Source organism: Callospermophilus lateralis, chromosome 14 (genome assembly GCF_048772815.1).
Source record: "Callospermophilus lateralis isolate mCalLat2 chromosome 14, mCalLat2.hap1, whole genome shotgun sequence".
Lineage (NCBI taxonomy): Eukaryota > Metazoa > Chordata > Mammalia > Rodentia > Sciuridae > Callospermophilus > Callospermophilus lateralis.
In genome coordinates this window covers 1,964,491-1,987,158 of record NC_135318.1, presented here as the reverse complement: position 1 = coordinate 1,987,158, position 22,668 = coordinate 1,964,491, and the positions used below count along the sequence as shown (strand labels likewise).

The following is a 22,668-nucleotide window of genomic DNA, read 5'->3' as shown; positions in this document are numbered from 1 at the left end:
TGACCAGGCCTGTGGTCCTCCAGTGGCCTTGGTGGAGAACTCCTACGCCCCCTCAGGCTCACACCCTTCTGCCTTGGCACAGTCAACAGGCAGCCGCCCACCTGCTGAAGACAGGGGTGTTTTCCTGTCAAAGTCCCCAAGGACGCTGACTTCAGGGCTCTCCTCATTTCCTGAGCGTCCCCTGTGCATGTTGGCAGGACTGCTGTGGGAGGCCATCCAGATTTTCACTGAATAACGGAGCTCAGTTTCACGCTCACGTTTTCCACTCAGAGCCTCTGTGGACAGCGCTCTGGCAAGCAGACCTGGTGCAGCTCAGAGGGGACCATGGCTCATTTCACACTCCAGGCTACTCGGGCTGCGCACGTAGCTCAGCCCCTCCTGGGGAGGAGCCCAGGAAGCCGGCAGCCATGGAGCCGAGCCCCTGCAGCTGCCTCTGCATGAACAGCAAGAGGAAGCAGAGGGAGGAAGTGGGCCAGGGGCTGGAGGGAAGAGAGGCCGAGGAGTGGAGTCCAGGGCAATAGGGAGGAGGGAGGCAGAAAAATCACAGTTATTTTCACAGCCCAGAAAGTCACCTCCCATCTTCCCCCCAAAGCATTCTCTCAGAGCTTTGGAAAGCAACCAGTATCTACCAGCCCAAGGTGGGAGTCACTGAAGTCCTCTCCGCGCCCTGCAATCCACACTTGTGACATGCACTTAGCATGCAGGCCCTGAGGATGATGCTTCAGGCAGAGTTGGTGTGTGATGCTCATACCCAGGGAGGCAAAATGTGAGAGCAGGCAGCCAGCAGCCACTCTGTAATAACAATAAATGTGCCAACTTCAATCTCAGAAACCTGCAAGCTTCAGCTCACTTGGCCAGGACAAACCCCTGGAGACAGGACCCTCTCACCCCATTCCACCCAAAGCCAGAGCTGTCAAAGCTGGAGCTTAAAGCCAGGCAGGCCAGCCCAGGCCTTGATGCCAACAGCCTCTTAAAAGCCTCAGGATTGGAATACCCACTGGAAGGATTCCTGTAAAGAAAGCAAAAGGGCACCCAAGCAAGGCGCAGAGCAGGACAGAGGCTGCTGGCCAGGCGGCCGCTTCAGTCAGACCAGTAGGTGGCATTGAGTCATTGGCACTGTGAGTCATACTGTCCTTTGGTCACCAGGCAGGCTGTGGACTTAGCAACGTCATGCAGCTTACCCCTCAGCCCATACTAAGTTGCAATGTGAAATGTAGGAGCTTTGTGTATAAAGTCACTGTTATGTGGACAGGCTCAGGTGCAGCCAAAGACCGTGCAAACAGGGACACCCTCCTGTGAGCCCTGGCAAGGGTGTCACAGGCCACCATTTGCTGGTGGGGACCCCTCACATCCAAACCCTGACAGAGGCTAGTTTCTGTGCTCACCCACCAGCACGTTTCACGACGGGAGCTGCTCAGTACGCTTGCACTGAGCACTAGAGGTGCAGTAAACAGGGAAAGGGAAGGGGCAGACAGACCCACAGGGGTATCTCCTCCCACTCCTGCCTTTCATCAGCATGAACTGCTTCAGAATCTCTTCCTTTAGTAAAACCAGTCATGGCTACAGAGTAGCTTGTACCCCCACCAAAATTAGCTTAAACTTCTGTCTTTCCTTCTGATGTGACATTTCTAAACATCCAGGACAATTCTTTCTATTCCGTGGTGGTGTTTTGGAATGTGAACCATGGACCAGCAACAGAAATCCCCTGGGTTCTGCTGCAGTGTGCTACAGCACCCAGGACATGTTGCACGAGGCTCATGAGAGCAGCCAGTGTCAGAGCTACCAGTGCTTGAAGGAGCAGAGGACAGTCCAATTCCAAACTCCACTTAGGGAATCTCCAGGAATGTTCTGAGGTCATTTTCTCTAGAAAGGGAACGTTCTTGCCCTGTTTCCAGAGCTACCTGGAGTTACTGCAGGAAAGGCCCAACTGGATCAGGGCAGGTGGGGGCCACCATCTCCCATGGCCTATCGCTCAGGCCCAGTGAGGACCAGCACAGAGGCAGCCCACCAGCGGGTCGACCTCCACCCCACTCAGGACAACCCATGGCGCTCGCAGTCAGATGGCGGAGTGAACATCAAACCAGCGATCTGTGGTGCTGAGCTGCGCAGAGGGGATATCACCTGAAACTGCAACTAACTCGTTCCCACAAGGGAGCCGGGGTGCCCCTCCACAGAGGGCAACTCCTGGGCAGTGGATGCTTCCTGTGCACAGCCTCTGACCTGCAGGGTCAGCACAGTGCCAGCAGCTGCCTCCTCCTGCCTCCTGCCAGGCTGGCTCACACCTCTGCCCAGGTCTTCCCAACAAAAAAAGGGTTGTGCGTGCTGTGCACCTCCCTGTGACAGAGGGGTGCTGCTCCAGGGAGGGCATCTGAGCCACACGGCCCGAGGTCATTAACCCAGAGGTCATTAACCCACAAGGTCCTCCTGTGGGCATGAAGCCACCCACCCTGTGCCGGGCAACTGTGCCAGAGGCCATTCTCTTCCTTCCAGAAATCCTTCTTCACAGTTCCAGGTAATTGGCATGGCACCAGCTACTGGGCAGGGTCTGAGGAGTGTCGGTGACAGAAACAACCCACACTACTCTGAAAGGTAGACACGTGTAGCAGAGATACCCCCCAAGTGACCTGGGGGACAGATTAGGAGGTAGCATTCATGAAGTGAGGTGATGATTCCTTACAACCAAAATGCATACACCTTAAACACTAAATGATGATACACTTTCACTTTTATAAAAATATTCTTTACATTTTGCAAAAATTAAATTTTTAATTTTACTTTATTGAAATAATTTAGATTCAATGTTTTGATATTCATTATAATTTACATTTTGCCTTTTGGTTTTAAATTATTGTCTGTGTCTTCAAAGAAGAGTAGTACTTTTGAGAATATCATTAAAAGTAGCTTTAATTTTTTTAACCCTTATTTATCTACATTTTTATTTTATTGGCAACATATTCAAATTTCACATTTTGAATGCAATTGGATTTTTCTTCTGAATCCTTTAGATCAGACAGGCAGACTCTTATACCAAGGGCCTTCCTGCCTCAGAGCATTGTGAAGAGCCAAGAAAAGTTGGTATTTTACTAGGAATAGAAAACACAAAAATGGAGCTTAAAGAAAACTGTATCTGAAGAGGCAGCCTATTTAAATTCTTCAAAAAAGAAAATAAAGATAAACAGACTTTAGACAAACTTGACTCACAAAAAAAATTGCAAACAAGGAATTAAAAAAAATTGTAGAGAATTTTATGAAAAAATAACTCGACTATACTAAGGCATATCTTTTGGAAAATACTAAGGATATAGTCTTAAAATAATGTTAAGAATATAATTTTAACCCACATACATCAAAACTAATTATTTTGCTTTCATAAGTTCTGATAATCAATATTAAAAATTTTAATTTGTTTTGCTGCAATATACATAGATATTCTATATTTATTTTACATTAAAACTAGTTTTAAAAATAGTTTTTAATAGAACTCTCTTTTGGATGCACTAATGAGGCAAAATGTAGTGTCAATAAATCTCCCCTCCCCCTCCCCCTCCCCCCTCCCCCTCCCTCCCACACCCACAAGGCTGTTCTAGTTCCTTCTCACCACAGAAGTGACCCAGCTCAGAGGACAGCTTGCAGTTCCGTGATCACCAGCCCAGGGAGGGCACTTCAGCGTCTCCTTTTCTCCTTTCCATGAGTGGGGAAAAGAAATACCACCCACGACGAGGGAAGGAGGCCACTGTGTGTGCCTGTCCCCAAGGAGAGAGGATGGCTGTCTACGCATCTCCAGGTGGACGGCTACAGGGACAGGGGCTTGCTGACCTGCTTCAAGCCTGTGTGTGAACACGGGCACGAGAACAGATGGTCCCCAGGGAAACCGGCCTTCCCACTGTGGGCCATGTCAAGGACCCCGTGAGAGAGCCACCCTTGAATCAGTAGGGCCAGGACCACCGAAAACCCACCCCCCAGCAAAGTAATGAGAACACTAGCAAAAAGATCCAAAACGACCTTCAGAACTCTAGAATCCAGGAGCTACACTATCTAAAGAGCACTTATCAAGGAAATCAACTAAATCCCAGCAGGAACAGGAAGCTCCTGGCGTTTTAACTCGCCTGGTCCAGTCTCCCTCCCAGGGCAGCAGCAGCCTTGAAAACCAGTTGCCTGTTAAACGCAGCAGCTGTGACCAGAGCTAGCACCGGAGAAGGCAGGCAGGCGGGCAACTCCCCGCTCTCCAGCCTTCGGCTCACCCGGAGGATGTCCTGGCAGCTGCAGCAGGGCCAGCGCTCTCCAGGCCTCTCCCCTGCTGACTCAGATCTCTCTCTCTTTCTCTCTCTCTCTCTCTCTCTCTCTCTCTCTCTCTCTAGGGTGAACATCCCTAACCCTGAGGCATGTCAAAAACACCAGTGGCAACTGTCTAACATCACAGCTGCCTGACTGATGATGTTGGGTGGGGCTCACAAGAGGCTAACCAAAAACTTCCTCAAGTCTGGTCTTATGAAAAAACCAGGGAATGAGATATTTACAGAGGGAACTGCAAAGTTCTGACACGTTCTGAGAAGGCCTCACCCCCACCCTGGCTGACCCTGAGACTCTGCACAAGCAGGAAGTGGAGCCCAGGGTAGACTGTGAACTCCCTGCCAGAATACTGACCCTGTGCCCCAACAAGGCAGAACCCCTCAGAAAAAACCAGGACAATTAAGGAAATCTCCATCTGATCATTATCTTAACACAAGCTCAACAAATTCCAAGGATAAATTCAAAGAGATCTGCAAATACATCACAATAAAACTGTGGAAAGACAAAGAGAGAATCTTAAAACAGCAGGAAGGAAAGGAGTCCTCACGCCCAGGGTCCTCACACCAGGGTCCTCACACCAGGGTCCTCCAGGGTCCTCACGCCCAGGGTCCTCACACCAGGGTCCTCACACCAGGGTCCTCCAGGGTCCTCACGCCCAGGGTCCTCACACCAGGGTCCTCCAGGGTCCTCAGGCCCAGGGTCCTCACACCCAGGGTCCTCACACCAGGGTCCTCACACCAGGGTCCTCCAGGGTCCTCACGCCCAGGGTCCTCACACCAGGGTCCTCACACCAGGGTCCTCCAGGGTCCTCACGCCCAGGGTCCTCACACCAGGGTCCTCACACCAGGGTCCTCACACCAGGGTCCTCCAGGGTCCTCACGCCCAGGGTCCTCACACCAGGGTCCTCACACCAGGGTCCTCCAGGGTCCTCACGCCCAGGGTCCTCACACCAGGGTCCTCACACCAGGGTCCTCACACCAGGGTCCTCCAGGGTCCTCACGCCCAGGGTCCTCACGCCCAGGGTCCTCAAACCAGGGTCCTCCAGGGTCCTCACACCCAGGGTCCTCACACCAGGGTCCTCACACCAGGGTCCTCCAGGGTCCTCACGCCCAGGGTCCTCACACCAGGGTCCTCACACCAGGGTCCTCACACCAGGGTCCTCACACCAGGGTCCTCCAGGGTCCTCACGCCCAGGGTCCTCACGCCCAGGGTCCTCAAACCAGGGTCCTCAGGCCCAGGGTCCTCACGCCCAGGGTCCTCACACCAGGGTCCTCACACCAGGGTCCTCACACCAGGGTCCTCCAGGGTCCTTACGCCCAGGGTCCTCACACCAGGGTCCTCACACCAGGGTCCTCCAGGGTCCTCACGCCCAGGGTCCTCAAACCAGGGTCCTCAGGCCCAGGGTCCTCAGGCCCAGGGTCCTCACGCCCAGGGTCCTCACACCAGGGTCTTCACACCAGGGTCCTCACACCCAGGGTCCTCACACCAGGGTCCTCACACCAGGGTCCTCACGCCCAGGGTCCTCACGCCCAGGGTCCTCACACCAGGGTCCTCAGGCCCAGGGTCCTCACACTAGGGTCCTCACACCAGGGTCCTCACGCCCAGGGTCCTCACGCCCAGGGTCCTCAGTCCCAGGGTCCTCACCAGGATCAACACGCCCTGTGAGAGATTCCAGTTTAAAAAGGCAGCTCAAGGAGAATCAGTTTGGGAAGAACCATCACGAGAGCCCGCCCTGGCACCAGGAGAATCAAACCCTGGGACAGGACCCCAGGCAGCGATCCTTGGACTGCGAGACGCTGGCCTTGAACTCCTCTGCTACGTCAGTGCTGGCACAGACCTCTTGCCGGACCTCCCTGAGACAGGGAGCAAGCTTGACTTCACTCTTCTTATCCTGCCTCCCCACCTGCTCTGCTCTCCTTCCCAGGAGACCTGACCTGTAAACTAGTCGTGCGGATTTCCCAGGTCACATGCTAAAATACCCCAGTCCACTCGTCTGGCAGTGCAAGCCCCGCTTGTCTGACTGTCCTGACCTGTGTGCTCAGAGATGGCTGCCCAGCGTGCTGTGACTGGCCCTGGCTGCAGCTGGAAGGGCTGTCCTCCCAGCACGCTGCACTCCAAGGTCCCTTTAAGGGAGTAACTGCAACTTGCCCCCTAAACTTGGTCCCTCTCCCTGAGTGGCACTTCTTTAGTCCCAGTCCTTCCTTCTGACATGATCACAGTTCTAATCCTGCTCCCCGCCTCATCTATTTTAGCAATTTTACACCTACTTAACTATGCCTCCACCTCTCACCTCCCACCTTAATAAGCTGGCCAGCCTCTTTTGCTCCAGTGCCCGGCTTAGATTTTAGATCTGAACTGTAAACGGGGCTCACCTGCCCTCTGGCTTTTAACTTTACGTGAGCTTTTAATGCACACCTTTTGCTATCTCCTGAAATCCCTCCTGTCCTCTCTCCACTCTCGGTAGCTGCTTTAGCGAGAGCCGACTTGAGCCTTCAGTTAAAAGTGAGCAGGCAGCCTGGGCGCCCACCTCACAGCTGGATGGGCCTTGCCTGGGCGCCCACCTCACAGCTGGATGGGCCTTGCCTGAGAGAGTCCACCTCACAGCTGGACGGGCCTTGCCTGAGAGCCCACATCACAGCTGGATGGGCCTTGCCTGAGAGCCCACCTCACAGCTGGACGGGCCTTGCCTGAGAGAGTCCACCTCACAGCTGGATGGGCCTTGCCTGAGAGCCCACCTCACAGCTGGACGGGCCTTGCCTGAGAGAGTCCACCTCACAGCTGGATGGGCCTTGCCTGAGAGCCCACCTCACAGCTGGACAGGCCTTGCCTGAGAGCCGACCTCACAGCTGGACGGGCCTTGCCTGAGAGTCCACCTCACAGCTGGATGGGCCTTGCCTGAGAGCCCACCTCACAGCTGGATGGGCCTTGCCTGAGAGAGTCCACCTCACAGCTGGATGGGCCTTGCCTGAGAGTCCACCTCACAGCTGGATGGGCCTTGCCTGAGAGTCCACCTCACAGCTGGATGGGCCTTGCCTGAGAGAGTCCACCTCACAGCTGGATGGGCCTTGCCTGAGAGTCTACCTCACAGCTGGACGGGCCTTGCCTGAGAGCCCACCTCACAGCTGGACGGGCCTTGCCTGAGAGCCCACCTCACAGCTGGATGGGCCTTGCCTGAGAGTCTACCTCACAGCTGGATGGGCCTTGCCTGAGAGCCCACCTCACAGCTGGACGGGCCTTGCCTGAGAGCCCACCTCACAGCTGGATGGGCCTTGCCTGAGAGCCCACCTCACAGCTGGATGGGCCTTGCCTGAGAGCCCACCTCACAGCTGGACGGGCCTTGCCTGAGAGTCCACCTCACAGCTGGATGGGCCTTGCCTGAGAGCCCACCTCACAGCTGGATGGGCCTTGCCTGAGAGAGTCCACCTCACAGCTGGATGGGCCTTGCCTGAGAGTCCACCTCACAGCTGGATGGGCTTGCCTGAGAGTCCACCTCACAGCTGGATGGGCCTTGCCTGAGAGAGTCTACCTCACAGCTGGATGGGCCTTGCCTGAGAGCCCACCTCACAGCTGGACTGGGCCTTGCCTGAGAGAGTCCACCTCACAGCTGGACTGGGCCTTGCCTGAGAGAGTCCACCTCACAGCTGGACGGGCCTTGCCTGAGAGCCCACCTCACAGCTGGACGGGCCTTGCCTGAGAGCCCACCTCACAGCTGGATGGGCCTTGCCTGAGAGTCCACCTCACAGCTGGACGGGCCTTGCCTGGGAGCCCACCTCACAGCTGGATGGGCCTTGCCTGAGAGTCCACCTCACAGCTGGACGGGCCTTGCCTGAGAGTGCACCTCAAGCTGGACGGGCCTTGCCTGAGAGAGTCCACCTCACAGCTGGACGGGCCTTGCCTGAGAGCCCACCTCACAGCTGGACGGGCCTTGCCTGAGAGTGTCCTCCTCACAGCTGGACGGGCCTTGCATGGGAGCCCACCTCACAGCTGGATGGGCCTTGCCTGAGAGTCCACCTCAAGCTGGACGGGCCTTGCCTGAGAGAGTCCACCTCACAGCTGGACGGGCCTTGCCTGAGAGCGTCCACCTCACAGCTGGACGGGCCTTGCCTGGGAGCCCACCTCACAGCTGGATGGGCCTTGCCTGAGAGTCCACCTCAAGCTGGACGGGCCTTGCCTGAGAGAGTCCACCTCACAGCTGGACGGGCCTTGCCTGAGAGCCCACCTCACAGCTGGATGGGCCTTGCATGAGAGCCCACCTCACAGCTGGACGGGCCTTGCCTGAGAGAGTCTACCTCACAGCTGGATGGGCCTTGCCTGAGAGCCCACCTCACAGCTGGACGGGCCTTGCCTGAGAGAGTCCACCTCACAGCTGGATGGGCCTTGCCTGAGAGCCCACCTCACAGCTGGACGGGCCTTGCCTGAGAGCCCACCTCACAGCTGGACTGGGCCTTTCCTGAGAGAGTCCACCTCACAGCTGGACGGGCCTTGCCTGAGAGTCCACCTCACAGCTGGACGGGCCTTGCCTGAGAGCCCACCTCACAGCTGGACGGGCCTTGCCTGAGAGCCCACCTCACAGCTGGACTGGGCCTTGCCTGAGAGCCCACCTCACAGCTGGATGGGCCTTGCCTTAGAGTCCACCTCACAGCTGGACGGGCCTTGCCTGAGAGCCCACCTCACAGCTGGACGGGCCTTGCCTGAGAGCCCACCTCACAGCTGGACGGGCCTTGCCTGAGAGCCCACCTCACAGCTGAATGGGCCTTGCCTGAGAGCCCACCTCACAGCTGGACGGGCCTTGCCTGAGAGCCCACCTCACAGCTGGACGGGCCTTGCCTGAGAGTGTCCTCCTCACAGCTGGACGGGCCTTGCATGGGAGCCCACCTCACAGCTGGATGGGCCTTGCCTGAGAGTCCACCTCAAGCTGGACGGGCCTTGCCTGAGAGAGTCCACCTCACAGCTGGACGGGCCTTGCCTGAGAGCGTCCACCTCACAGCTGGACGGGCCTTGCCTGGGAGCCCACCTCACAGCTGGATGGGCCTTGCCTGAGAGTCCACCTCAAGCTGGACGGGCCTTGCCTGAGAGAGTCCACCTCACAGCTGGACGGGCCTTGCCTGAGAGCCCACCTCACAGCTGGATGGGCCTTGCATGAGAGCCCACCTCACAGCTGGACGGGCCTTGCCTGAGAGAGTCTACCTCACAGCTGGATGGGCCTTGCCTGAGAGCCCACCTCACAGCTGGACGGGCCTTGCCTGAGAGAGTCCACCTCACAGCTGGATGGGCCTTGCCTGAGAGCCCACCTCACAGCTGGACGGGCCTTGCCTGAGAGCCCACCTCACAGCTGGACTGGGCCTTGCCTGAGAGAGTCCACCTCACAGCTGGACGGGCCTTGCCTGAGAGTCCACCTCACAGCTGGACGGGCCTTGCCTGAGAGCCCACCTCACAGCTGGACGGGCCTTGCCTGAGAGCCCACCTCACAGCTGGACTGGGCCTTGCCTGAGAGCCCACCTCACAGCTGGATGGGCCTTGCCTTAGAGTCCACCTCACAGCTGGACGGGCCTTGCCTGAGAGCCCACCTCACAGCTGGACGGGCCTTGCCTGAGAGCCCACCTCACAGCTGGACGGGCCTTGCCTGAGAGCCCACCTCACAGCTGAATGGGCCTTGCCTGAGAGCCCACCTCACAGCTGGACGGGCCTTGCCTGAGAGCCCACCTCACAGCTGAATGGGCCTTGCCTGAGAGTCCACCTCACAGCTGGACGGGCCTTGCCTGGGAGCCCACCTCACAGCTGGACGGGCCTTGCCTGGGAGCCCACCTCACAGCTGGACGGGCCTTGCCTGAGAGTCCACCTCACAGCTGGACGGGCCTTGCCTGAGAGCCCACCTCACAGCTGAATGGGCCTTGCCTGAGAGTCCACCTCACAGCTGGACGGGCCTTGCCTGAGAGTCCACCTCACAGCTGGACGGGCCTTGCCTGGGAGCCCACCTCACAGCTGGACGGGCCTTGCCTGGGAGCCCACCTCACAGCTGGACGGGCCTTGCCTGAGAGTCCACCTCACAGCTGGATGGGCCTTGCCTGAGAGCCCACCTCACAGCTGGATGGGCCTTGCCTGGGAGCCCACCTCACAGCTGGACGGGCCTTGCCTGAGAGCGTCTACCTCACAGCTGGACGGGCCTTGCCTGGGAGCCCACCTCACAGCTGGATGGGCCTTGCCTGAGAGCCCACCTCACAGCTGGACTGGGCCTTGCCTGGGAGCCCTCCTCACAGCTGGATGGGCCTTGCCTGAGAGCCCACCTCACAGCTGGATGGGCCTTGCCTGAGAGCCCACCTCACAGCTGGATGGGCCTTGCCTGAGAGCCCACCTCACAGCTGGACGGGCCTTGCCTGAGAGTCCACCTCACAGCTGGATGGGCCTTGCCTGAGAGCCCACCTCACAGCTGGATGGGCCTTGCCTGAGAGAGTCCACCTCAAGCTGGACGGGCCTTGCCTGAGAGAGTCCACCTCACAGCTGGACGGGCCTTGCCTGAGAGCCCACCTCACAGCTGGACGGGCCTTGCCTGAGAGCCCACCTCACAGCTGGTTGGGCCTTGCCTGAGAACCCACCTCACAGCTGGTTGGGCCTTGCCTGAGAGTCCACCTCACAGCTGGACGGGCCTTGCCTGAGAGCCCACCTCACAGCTGGATGGGCCTTGCCTGAGAGTCCACCTCACAGCTGGATGGGCCTTGCCTGAGAGAGTCCACCTCACAGCTGGATGGGCCTTGCCTGAGAGCCCACCTCACAGCTGGACTGGGCCTTGCCTGAGAGAGTCCACCTCACAGCTGGACTGGGCCTTGCCTGAGAGAGTCCACCTCACAGCTGGACGGGCCTTGCCTGAGAGCGTCCACCTCACAGCTGGATGGGCCTTGCCTGAGAGTCCACCTCACAGCTGGACGGGCCTTGCCTGAGAGCGTCCACCTCACAGCTGGACGGGCCTTGCCTGGGAGCCCACCTCACAGCTGGATGGGCCTTGCCTGAGAGCCCACCTCACAGCTGGACGGGCCTTGCCTGAGAGCCCACCTCACAGCTGGATGGGCCTTGCCTGGGAGCCCACCTCACAGCTGGATGGGCCTTGCCTGAGAGTCCACCTCACAGCTGGACGGGCCTTGCCTGAGAGTCCACCTCAAGCTGGACGGGCCTTGCCTGGGAGCCCACCTCACAGCTGGACGGGCCTTGCCTGAGAGCCCACCTCACAGCTGGATGGGCCTTGCCTGAGAGAGTCCACCTCACAGCTGGACGGGCCTTGCCTGAGAGCCCACCTCACAGCTGGACGGGCCTTGCCTGAGAGCCCACCTCACAGCTGGACTGGGCCTTGCCTGAGAGAGTCCACCTCACAGCTGGATGGGCCTTGCCTTAGAGTCCACCTCACAGCTGGATGGGCCTTGCCTGGGAGCGCCCACCCTCCAGCCCGACTGGGCCTTGCTGTAGGAAGATGGAAGAGCAAAGACGCCACTGAGGCTCCGTGGCAAAGCCCCTGCCGGGCACACACAGGCGTGGCGCACAGGCTGAACCTACAAAAGAGAAAGCCATCTTAGTCCATTCTAAATGTACAGAAACACTCCTGATGGTCTTGAAATGCTTCTGAGGGCTGGAGGCCTTCAGACATCTGGGTGTGCTTGGGGAAGAACCTCCAGTCCACTGGAGTGGACGGCGGCAGCACTGCGGATGGAGATCCTGGGGATTAATAGGGCAGCTCTGTACAAGTTCAACACAGAAAGGTACTTTGTAGGGGAAAAGTTCACATCAATTTTTTATAAAGACTAGTTCAATATTACAATCTCATAGTCATGGGACTGTATGCTATCACATTCTATTAGAAGTCTGAAGCTTGGGCTGAGGTTGTGGCTCAGCGGTAGAGCACTTGCCTGGCATGCACGAGGCACTGGGTTCTATCCTTAGCACCACATAAAAATAAAACAAAGGTTATTGTGTCCACCTACAACTAAAATATCTTTTTTTAAAGTTTGAATCTTGAGACACATAAAATCTTGCTCTTTTCAAAAAGTGATATGAGTTTCAGAACAACCTAGATAGCTAGTATTTGAAGTAGAATAAATTTTAATTCAGACCAGTTTTTTAAATTATTTTAAACATGGTAAAAGTTCGCCTTCCATTCTCTTAAATGTTTATTTAAAAGAATATCACCAAGAAAGGAAATTAGAAAATGAGCTCAGGGGAGTCCCCAGCCCCAGCTTTTAGAGAAGACTCAGCTCTGGGGGCCTCAGTTTCTTGCAGAGAGGATTTTCTTGCTATTAGAATGTCCATTTGTGAGATGGAAGCCCCAGGGTTGAAGGCAGATGGGTTTCACGTTGATGTAAAGGTGTGCTGGTTGGCCCACTGGCTCCCACTCCCAGGGCATCTGGAAGAAACAGAAAGGCAGGTTGACAGCCGCTGTTGCAGAGCCACGGTGTGGCCACATTTTACTCGCAGGAGCTGGAACTGCTCTTAGCGCCAGTTCTGTTCTTGGGAAGGAGGGAGGTGAGGACCTGGGACCTCCGCATCCCATGACCACCAGTCACAGAGCACTAGAGCGTCACAGGCGGCCACTCAGCGACAGGTGCAGACAGCAGCCTTGCAAAGTCACAAAAGTGGCTCTTGCTCAGTGTTTGGGCCTCCCACTCCAGGTGCCCGAACGCCCTGGCCCTCGGCTTCTTCCTGTCTTCTCCCCTCCCTCCACACCGTGGCCCCAGCTTTACCTGTGCTAAGGCCGTGTGGCCTTGTTTGGGCTTGGGCTTTCTGTTCAGTCGTGATGACCGAATCGCTCTTGAGGAGGTGAGTCACACTCCCAATACCCAGACCCCTCTAAAAGCACCAGTGTGGACGTCATCTGGAAGCAGCACTTTTAATGGTTTTTAAAATTTTATGTATACAGGAGGAATGAATCATAGGTCACTCTGTAGGTGGGCGGCCTGCAGGTTGCAAGTATATCACTGCACACCAGGTGTGTGGTTGACCAGGAAGATTCAAGCCAGGCATCAACCACCCCTCTCCTGCCATTGCTACAATGGGAAATAGAGGAAGTAATTCCACATAAACCCAAACACTTTCTAAACTTTAAATTGGGTCATCAAAATTTGGAATTCGCCACTTTAATATTCTACTGCATACCTCTTCAGCACAATGTGAAAGACATCAAGTCTTATTTTCATTTGTCTTTCAATCCTTCAGCCAGGTTCTGGCTTTTGCTCTTCACAACATGGCTGATATTTTGTTTTAGGTGTTTGTCTGATTTCTTGTCTCTTATTCATCTCTTTTTGAGATTATTGTTCCAAAGGCACCTGTTCAGAGGACTTGTGTTTCTCAGGTATTCCCTCTTGGGATGGTTGTCCCAAGGGAGACTGTTCAGAGGACTCTTGTTTCTCAGGTATTGATTCTTGGGATGGTTGTTCAGAGGACTCTTGTTTCTCAGGTATTGATTCTTGGGATGGTTGTTCAGAGGACTCTTGTTTCTCAGGTATTGATTCTTGGGATGGTTGTCCCAAGGGTGACTCTTCAGAGGACTCTTGTTGCTCTGGTGTTGGTTCTTCTTGTCTTGATGATAATTCATTTTGTGATTCTTGTCCCATTTGTGGTTCTCTTTGGGCTTCTATTTCTACTGGAATTTCTAGTAGTGTAGATATATTTTTTTCCTCTAGAATTGCATATTGTTCTTTTTCTTATTTATTTGTAAACAAAACAAAACAAAATCATCAATAAACATAGTAGCCATCTAAAACAACTGAAATGAAAGATATGTGTTTCTATGACCAGTAATCTCATAGTGACAGTGATAATATTAATAAAAGTAATTCTCACACAGGGTATTACAATGTTCTTTTGAATATATTTTCACTTTTACTTTTATGTAGAAAAATGATCTCAAACAAGCATAAAATAGACATAAGGGGATAGTGTCAAAGAAGCCTAAGAGAAGCAAGAATAGAAGGTGCATTACCAAATATTAACTGAATACACAATCCATCCACTGTTTAAGAACCAAAAAGACACAGGAAAGACTTATTTTTTCTGAGTCACAGAAATGGGAAAGAAAGTTTTATTAAAACAAAAAGGAAATAAATCAGAGGACAAGAAAATCAGAGATAGTGTTCTCGAGAATAGACGCCAACACGTAGAAAAGGACCGTCAGCTCAGGAAGAACAGGGTACACATCGGGCTCCATCGGCCAAGCCACATGTACTAGGCCAATACTATTCCACAGAGACAAGTGTCATGGGTAGATGGAATCAAAAGGTGCTCCAGAAAACACCACGCTTCGACATGACACAGTGAGATGCCATCAGCAAGCAGCCTGCAGAACCGGGAGAGGCCGGGCAACTCAACTGACAGGTACAGAACTCAACATGCCCGGACCCTGCCTTCAGCCAAAATCTGCCCTTCCTCTTTTCAGAAGCAACATCCTGACCCAAAGCAGAAACCCCAGCTCCAGTTTCATCCTTGCCCCTCATATCCATTGTGTGCCTGAGTCTGGTCCATTTGATCTACTCCCAGGAATCGTTACTCCTGTCCAGCCGCATTGCCGAGATCCATCCAGTCACCTCCTATCAGACAGAGCACCAGCTGTACCCAAAGTTCTCCTACCTCTCCCACTTCCCCTTGCTATGCAGCAATTTTTAAAACATAAATTTGATATTATCTCCCTGCTTTTACATTGGCCACAGGAGAAAGACCAAAATTCTCAGGCTAAGGTATAGCGGCAATGGCCAGCTGACCACCAAAGACTTAGTAGAGCTCCTAGAGATCAAATTCCCAGCCCAAGACCAGTTCTGACCAACAGAGGTGAGCCATGATGTGTGGCTTCTGGGCTGTGATGTTGAGCCTCTGAAGCAACTTCCTTTTGACTCTCCTTCCCTTCTTGCAGCAAACTCAGAGACCAAGTATTGAAGACAGTAGCATACGATGCCAAGGGTCCTCTAGTCACTGCATGGAAGAAAGCCAGCCAGGAAAGCCCCCAACCCAGAGCAGGCTTCTATGATTACGAAATGAGCCTCTGTCACAGAGAGTCACTGAGATATGGGTTGATATTCTCTACTACCACTCAGCCTCACCCACTCTCAAGGACTTAAGGTCCCCAGGAGCTGAGCCCTGCCACATTTACCTCTTCCTGACAAATATCTTCCTACAAATCCCTTTCTGGTCCCATCTGCACCAGGTGAGCTGTTCTTTGCCACCTGCACCACTCTTCTCCCATGCCTTTGGACATGCCCACCCACTGCCCACACCCCCTTCTGTACACCATCTGCCTGGCAAATTCTTACCAACTCTCCACAATTCCACTTTATAGCAATTCTCTGAATCCCTGCAGCCTCTCCTAGGCCCAGAGAGTCCGTCATTCATAGTATGGCATCTTTCCAGTATGTCCAAAGCACCCTCCATGCTGGACCCTAGCCTGAACATGTGTGCCCGACCCCAGTGTCCAGGAGCTGGCCAAGAAGGGCACGGTGAGCCTCCTGCAGGGGTTACCCTCCTCATCAACACAGCACTGCCTTCAGAAGGAGTAGTTCCGGAGCCTTCTCACACTTTTAAGGAACAACTAATGACAAGTGAGTCCTAATTTCAGGTTCATCTTGGACTAGTCAACTTTTATTTCCTGATTTCAGTCCATTCTTTCTTGAAAAATAAGGACAATAATATGAATCCTTAGGGACTACAGACTTGTGACGAGTGAACGCTCTCTGAAACAGTAAAATCTGACCCATGCGTCACCCCATGTTCATCGGCACACAAAGCTTACATAGTTAAAAGGGGAGGGGTTATGGAAGAGAAATAAAGACATCACATGCAATCCAGGGTGACATGACCAGGGAAGTCAGAGGCCAGGGCTGCAATGGCCCTGACATCCCCCAGGCCCGCCTGGTCACGTGTCCTCCCTTGCTCCTGTGCCTCTTGCACGCCCCTGGAGCACACAGGCATGCTTCTCTGTGTAAAGTGTGTGCCCCACCAGGCCACACGCAACCGAGGCAAGACCACGCCTGACTGATCTCTGTTCTCCAGCACCCCTGCACACGAAAGAAACTCAGAGAAGGTTTGATAAAGAGTGAAGGGATAAATACTCCAGGAAGCAGAGGCTCTAGTCCCACACACATAAAGCCTTCCTAAGACATACAATTAGAAAATTGAATTAATTAAACAGAAAAATAATTAATTGATTAGAAAGCCAAAATCAGATTAAATCGTATTAACATTAAAATGGGTTTATATGAATATGATATTAATATAACATACAATACAAAAATATAAAATAATAATTTAACATAATATTTGTGCTATATTAATATGTATCAAAAGGTGTATTTCACAAATGCCTGAATTCACCTTGCCTTTCAAATGCAATCATCAATGAGATATTGCTGGCACTGCATACGTATTTTATGTGGTTTTCAAAATTCGACCCACAACGCGACATACTTTCCCATGTGGCTGTAAATTTGCACCCCAGGATCCCCATATGTGCCCGTGGTCCCCTTTCTGAAACCTGTCCCTCTTATCACAGGCTTCAGGAGCATCACTTCGCTCCTTCTTTACACATGCCATGAGGGTAAATGCAGTGAAATGGTGGATGATTGTGGAACTGGATGGCAAACGTCTACCTGGCTGACCACCGATCTGCCCCACATGGTCAGTCAAAACATTCACTGTCAACTGACCTGAAAGGTGGCTGAGGGGGCCTGGCACATGCAGCCAGGTCAGCCAGTGGGAAATGCTGCACCTAGACAGGCTGCTGGGCACCCAGGGCTGACCCACAGAGGGACAAAGTGGAGGCCAGGCAAGCACCACTCTCTCCCCTGCCTCACACCCAAGAGCCCCCTGTGACCGTTCATAAAATGTTCTCTTACCAGGAAACGGAGCCACTTCTTTATTCTTGATGAACTTCTTGTCAGATGCTAAAAAAACAAAAAGAAAAAAAATGCAGACATTAATGAGCTTGGTGGGCGGTTCACAGCAGCGAGGTGTTCAGGTTCTAGTGCGGGACCTGGGGCTAAAGGAAGAACTGGAATGTGACCACACTGACCAGTGTAGAGAGAGGTTAGGGCCAAATGAAGTGGACCCTGCTAAAAATATCACCACACCTCCTCGTGCAAAAATCCACGCCATTATTGAGCCTGCTGAGATCACAGGGCCACTGGCAGAATTCTGATCTTATACTTTGTTACTATTTATTTATTTATCTTCACTCTTTCCTCCCACAGCCAGGGAAGAGGGTCCCTCCAGTTGGACAACTGGGTGGACGCCACACACAGAAAGCAAATATGCTTAGTTGACATGGTGGATACTTTTGGAAACGTCAAAGGTAAAATATTTGCTCTAAAATGAAAAATTCTCCCATGGGAGATGAGTGACTTAGGCGACACCTGCAAGACGGGACACGCGCTGCACACAGGCATGGCACTAAGGGATGCAACGACCTCCCGCAGCTGTGCACCTGCCCTCCCACCCACCTGGGTCTCAATGAGTCATGTCACTCTGTTCCCGATGTCTGCCCCCAAGTGCACCAGTGTCAGAGTTGCCATTGGCACAATTAACACAGAAATGCTGTTGCTAATGAGCGCTTCGGTTCAGTTGGGTGCAGGAGCCACTTAACTAGACCTAAGCTGCTCTGGAGACCTGATTTCTGGAAAGAGAGACCGCACAGATGTGCCTGAGCTGCTGAGAGCTGCCTTCAGGTGGTCACAGAGGCCATCAGGAAGGCAGAGTGCAGACTCAGCCACCAGCAGCTTGGCGAGGCTGAAAGTGGTTCAGAGGAAAAAAAGAACAGGAACCCGGAGTTCTGAGGGAGGCTGGTCTGATGCAGCCATGTGCCATCGGAGGCCACCAAGCCTGAGACTTATTCCCAGAGCTGGACGGTCAGGAGAGCACTGCCTGCCCACAGAGAAGACCAGCCACGAAACACAGCTAATGTGATTTGAAGGCTGTTCAAGTGCTGCCTTCAACACTTGTTGAAAACCTAGTTTTTATTCCAACTTATTTTTGTGCTGCTAGAATATCTGGCAGCTGCAAGCTGTGGACTGAGACGTCAGGCTACAGTGTGTGAAGACAGATCAGCATTTGGTTTTAAAGCAGTTACTTTGTGAAAAGTTAGAATGCAACGTTAGCTAGTGTTGATCCTTGTGTACTGTCCTACCAAGGAGGCTGATTTCCCTGTGGGCCAGGAGGTTCTACAGGAAACCAGCAAAGACAGCTACCAAGCCTTTACAGAGACGGAGATTAAATCCAGGGGTGGTCTGCACCAACCAGGGCTCCGACAGCAGAGTGCAGGCCCTCCCCATCCACGGGGCCTGGGACTCTGCAACCATGACGAGTCCCATTATTCCTAGAAGAATTTCTATTTTCTGTATTTAAAATGCTTTTCTATTATGACGAAAAAAACTGGAAAACAAAGCAATCCAAAAAAATGGAAATAAGTAAAAATCATAAACTAAGCTAAGAGAAGCAGCAGGGAAAGCCGTCCCTGGCACTGCGGGCTGCGGTCCACCTGCAGCTGCAGACATGCTGCCAGGGTGACATCTGCTCTCAGATACCTGGCCCTCACCATGTCCCCCTCTAGAGGACACAGCCTCCCCAGTCACCTCCCCCAAGATGCTGTCAGCCCTCTGCCCATTCCTACCTGGGCCTGGGAATGGCCGGGGAGGGCCCTGTTCCTCATGGCACACCAGACCTCTATCCCTTCCTCCCCGGGGGACACTGCAGCCTCTTTGAAGGCAGTCACCAGACTCTGCCACCTACAGCCCTCTTTCCAGGAGTCATCTGCACACCTCCGGCCGAGTCCTTGCTCCTGCCCATCCTAGCCCTCTCCTTCCCTCCCCCGCGCTGAGGTACCCCAGAGTGTCCCTGGGGATGGGAGGGAGGAGGCCAATGAGAGGCAAAAGAGAGGCTGGAATCCCAGGCCTCAACCTGCCTGCCACCTCTTTAGCCAAGCAATTCCCTTCTCCCCTCCTCTCAGGATCAGGGCTCCCCGTAATTCCCTCCTTGTGGAAAAAGGAAATGCGGAGCTTCCTTTGACTTTGATTTCTAGATGACCCCAGGCTGGGGGAAGCTGCCCAGACGGGACATGAGCTAGCACACTCCCCACTGCCCCACCTGGCGTCTCCTTCTCACACCCACATCACAATCTCTAGCCACAGACCTCAGTCAGTTCCACTCAAGTCTCGTGCTGTCCAGGACCCCTCGTACCTGGCCCTGGCCTCCTGGGCCCCTGGCAGCTCTGTGGTCTTCACGGTTTTTGTGAACCTTGCTCTTTCACAGGGTATGACGGGTATTCCACAGTGTCCCTCAGTTTCCACGTGGCTGATGCTTCTCAGGAACAGACTGGAATTTCAAATGCTGGGGAATCCACAGAAATGGTGCTGCATCCCTCATGCAATGTTGCCTCACCCCGGACAGAGACCTCGGTCACCGGGCAGGTGGTGCTGGTCATCTCCTCCTCTAAAGACTGGAGCAGCGACCTCATCCTTACCTCTCAATAAGGAAGACTGAGACCCAGGGAGGCCTCAAGCTCCAGGCCTTGGAGCACTTCAGACTGAGGACGATCAGGTCGGGGACGCTCACTCTGCACTCAGAAGTGACGGGGACTAAAGTGGCTAGAAAACGGGAAGAGGCTGGAGGCTCTTGGGGGCCCGGCCTGCAAGGCCCTTGCCGGTCTGCTCCAGCTCAGTTTCCCGCCCTCTGAGTCGATACTCCGTGGCTTAGTCATCCAGCTTTACTCTTCTTCAAAGGCTCTTTACTTCCCTTTGTCTCTATTTTCACTGTAAACCACCCAAAAGCTGGCAACAGGATAGAACAGTCCTTGGATCATTGGAGAAAGGGAGACAGGGACATCGTGAGTTGGTCTGGTTGTCCTTCTTCACTCCTGAGTGGCAAGGGACAGCTGAGCCTCTCACAAGCGTTGCCTGTGTGGATGTGGAGTGACCGGCACCCGTCGCGGGTCATGAGGCGCCTGCAGAAGCCCTGCCACAGGAGGGAGACGACTTTCGGGGTACGTGGCCCTGGGAGAGTAACCTGCCTGGTCTCTCCACTCAGATCTAGGGAGCTGATGCCACCGTCAGGGACAGAGCCCAGGCTGGGAGGAAGGGAAAGACGTGAACTACGGGGGCACGGCACCTCCTCTCGCCCTGACCTCAGCCCACCCCCGCTCACTCAGGTCCCTCCTGGCGAGGTTTGCCAGTGCACAGACCTCACGCCTGCGCTGCCCACACCGCTTGCTGTTGGTTTCTAGACATTGGAACCTCCATTTTGGTTCTGGGACTCAGAATCAAAACTTATACAGCTGCCAAGAAAAAGAAACTTAAGATACTCTGTTCCCATAACCCCTCCCTCTAAAGTCCCTACATGTAGAAATCTGTTGATACCCAGCCATCTATACCCAGGGTCAATTCTAGCCTGCTGCACCCAAGGTCATTTCCAGCTTGCTCTTGTTCCTCTATTCAAGTGACTCTGCCTGTTGCGCCTGGCAGAGGGCAGCCTGTCTGTCATGCTCTGTCAATAAACCTTTGCTTGATCTCAGAGACATGTCCCCTGTGGATATTTGCACCAGCTACCCCAACAATGACCACTTTGTGCATCTCCCCTCCCACCTGATAGCCTTCAGCACACACGGTACTGGGGGCTCTTCAAGGCTCCGGTGTGGCTGCAGACTGTGGGCACCCCAGTGAGCTCACAACCACCCAGCCTCACCCCTTCACAGCCCGGGGGCTGAACCCAATGACCCTCCCCATGATGCGCATCCCCCCTCAGAGCTCAGAGCCTGGCAGGCAAAGGTCAAGGCAGGCAGGCTCTGCCTGAGGGCGGGAGCAAGTGCCCTGCACACAGTGAACAGGGAGGGGTGGGAGAAAGAAATCAGTTACTAGTGAAAGGGGCCAGGCTGGGACGAGGACCCCCACGGTGACCCATGTCTGAGGCTGGAGGAAGGAGGAGGAGACAGAGGAGGACAGCACAGAGGACATTTAGGGCCCGGAAGCTCCTGCGTGTGAGAGGGGGATTCAAGTCATCACACCTGTCAAGACCCACAGACGTCCCACCCCAAGCGGAAGCCGAGGGTGAAGACCTGGCAGTGTAGGTGCACTGGCCGTAGCAAGGGTGCCCTGCTGGGAGAGGTGTCGACAAGGGGAGGCTCTGTCTTTTGTGGGGAGGGAACTCTGTACATTCTGCTCATTCTTGCTATAAATCTGTAACAACTCTCCCCCCAAAATCTAGTTTGTTACTGTTGTTGTTTTTATTGTTTAATTAAAACTAAGAACAGCCTCTTTCAAACTCTTCTCTACTCACAGTGGGTGCTATTAGGTAGGGACAAGCCCTCAAAGACAGAGAGGACTCCAACCATCCTCCTTCTGTCCTCAGAGACTGGCTGGCAGGCTGCAGCAAACTGCAATGATGCCCAGTGGTGGAAGTTCTCCTGAACATCTAACCTCTGCGATTTTCTGCAACCTACTGTGCTTCTGTTTAGAAAAACTTCAAACATACATTTTATTAATTTTCATGATTCCTAGTTATAAGGAGGATTTTGAGCAAGTGAGACCCCTGATACAGCTGGAGAAGTCTTATAACCATCTTTTAGCTGTCCTAACACGTCAGAACTGAGCTCACAATAGATGAGGTATATATTCTCCACTGAAAGGACACCTCACTGATGATAGGCAGCTCATAAAGTGAGGCTTAAAAGATGAGCAGCACCTTGAAGGGCAGGCTCTGAGCCCTGGGGGCTGAGACACCGGTGGTGCAAACAGTGTGCAAAGGCAGGCGCAGGACAAACTGCACCCTAAATAAATGGGAGCCCTTCCACCTGGACCCAGAACATCAGAGGAGGGACTCGGGAGCTGTGCTCAGCACTCACGAGGCTCCATGAGTTCAGTGCCCAGAACAGCACCCCTGGCGACACTGGACACCCTAACCCCAGACCTGGGAATGCAGAGTGCAAAGCAAAGGGGAACTGAGGGCACCCACAGGGAGAGTGCCTGGGTGCCCCGATGGGCCCACACAGGCAGGAGCATGCTTAGAGCTGGAGAAGGAGGAAGGGAGAGTCAGGGACACGCAGCGGCTGTGAAGCTGGAGGAAGGAGCCATGGCCAGGAAATGCAGGCACCTCCGGAAACGGGAAGAGGAAAGGAAGCAGGTTCCCCTGATCCCCGGACAGGGTCCACCCCCCAGAAAGTGGATTGTACCCACGAGGCCACGTCACACTTCTGCACTAGGGAACTGTAAGTGCCTGGCATCTCAGGCCCTGAGGCTGTGCTAACTCGTCACAGCAGCCACAGGAAGCCGACAAGACAGTGCTGCAGTCCCCTCCCTCCTAGTGGAGAGGCACAGCGCCTGGACTGCACGGAAGAGGGTGTCTAGTTCCTCAGCCTCCTCTGCCCAGCTG

The 22,668-nt window shown here is 54.1% G+C and overlaps 1 protein-coding gene across 1 annotated transcript in view; it reads right to left on the bottom strand.

The window, feature by feature from the left end:
• Positions 1-346: 346 nt before the first annotated feature.
• Positions 347-22,668, bottom strand: part of Dcdc2c (doublecortin domain containing 2C) — a 100,484-nt gene continuing 78,162 nt past the window's right edge. The window contains exon 11 of the mRNA XM_076833860.2: positions 347-433. Within this exon, the coding sequence (XP_076689975.2) occupies positions 347-433 (87 nt within the window). The remainder of the gene's footprint in view (positions 434-22,668) is intronic.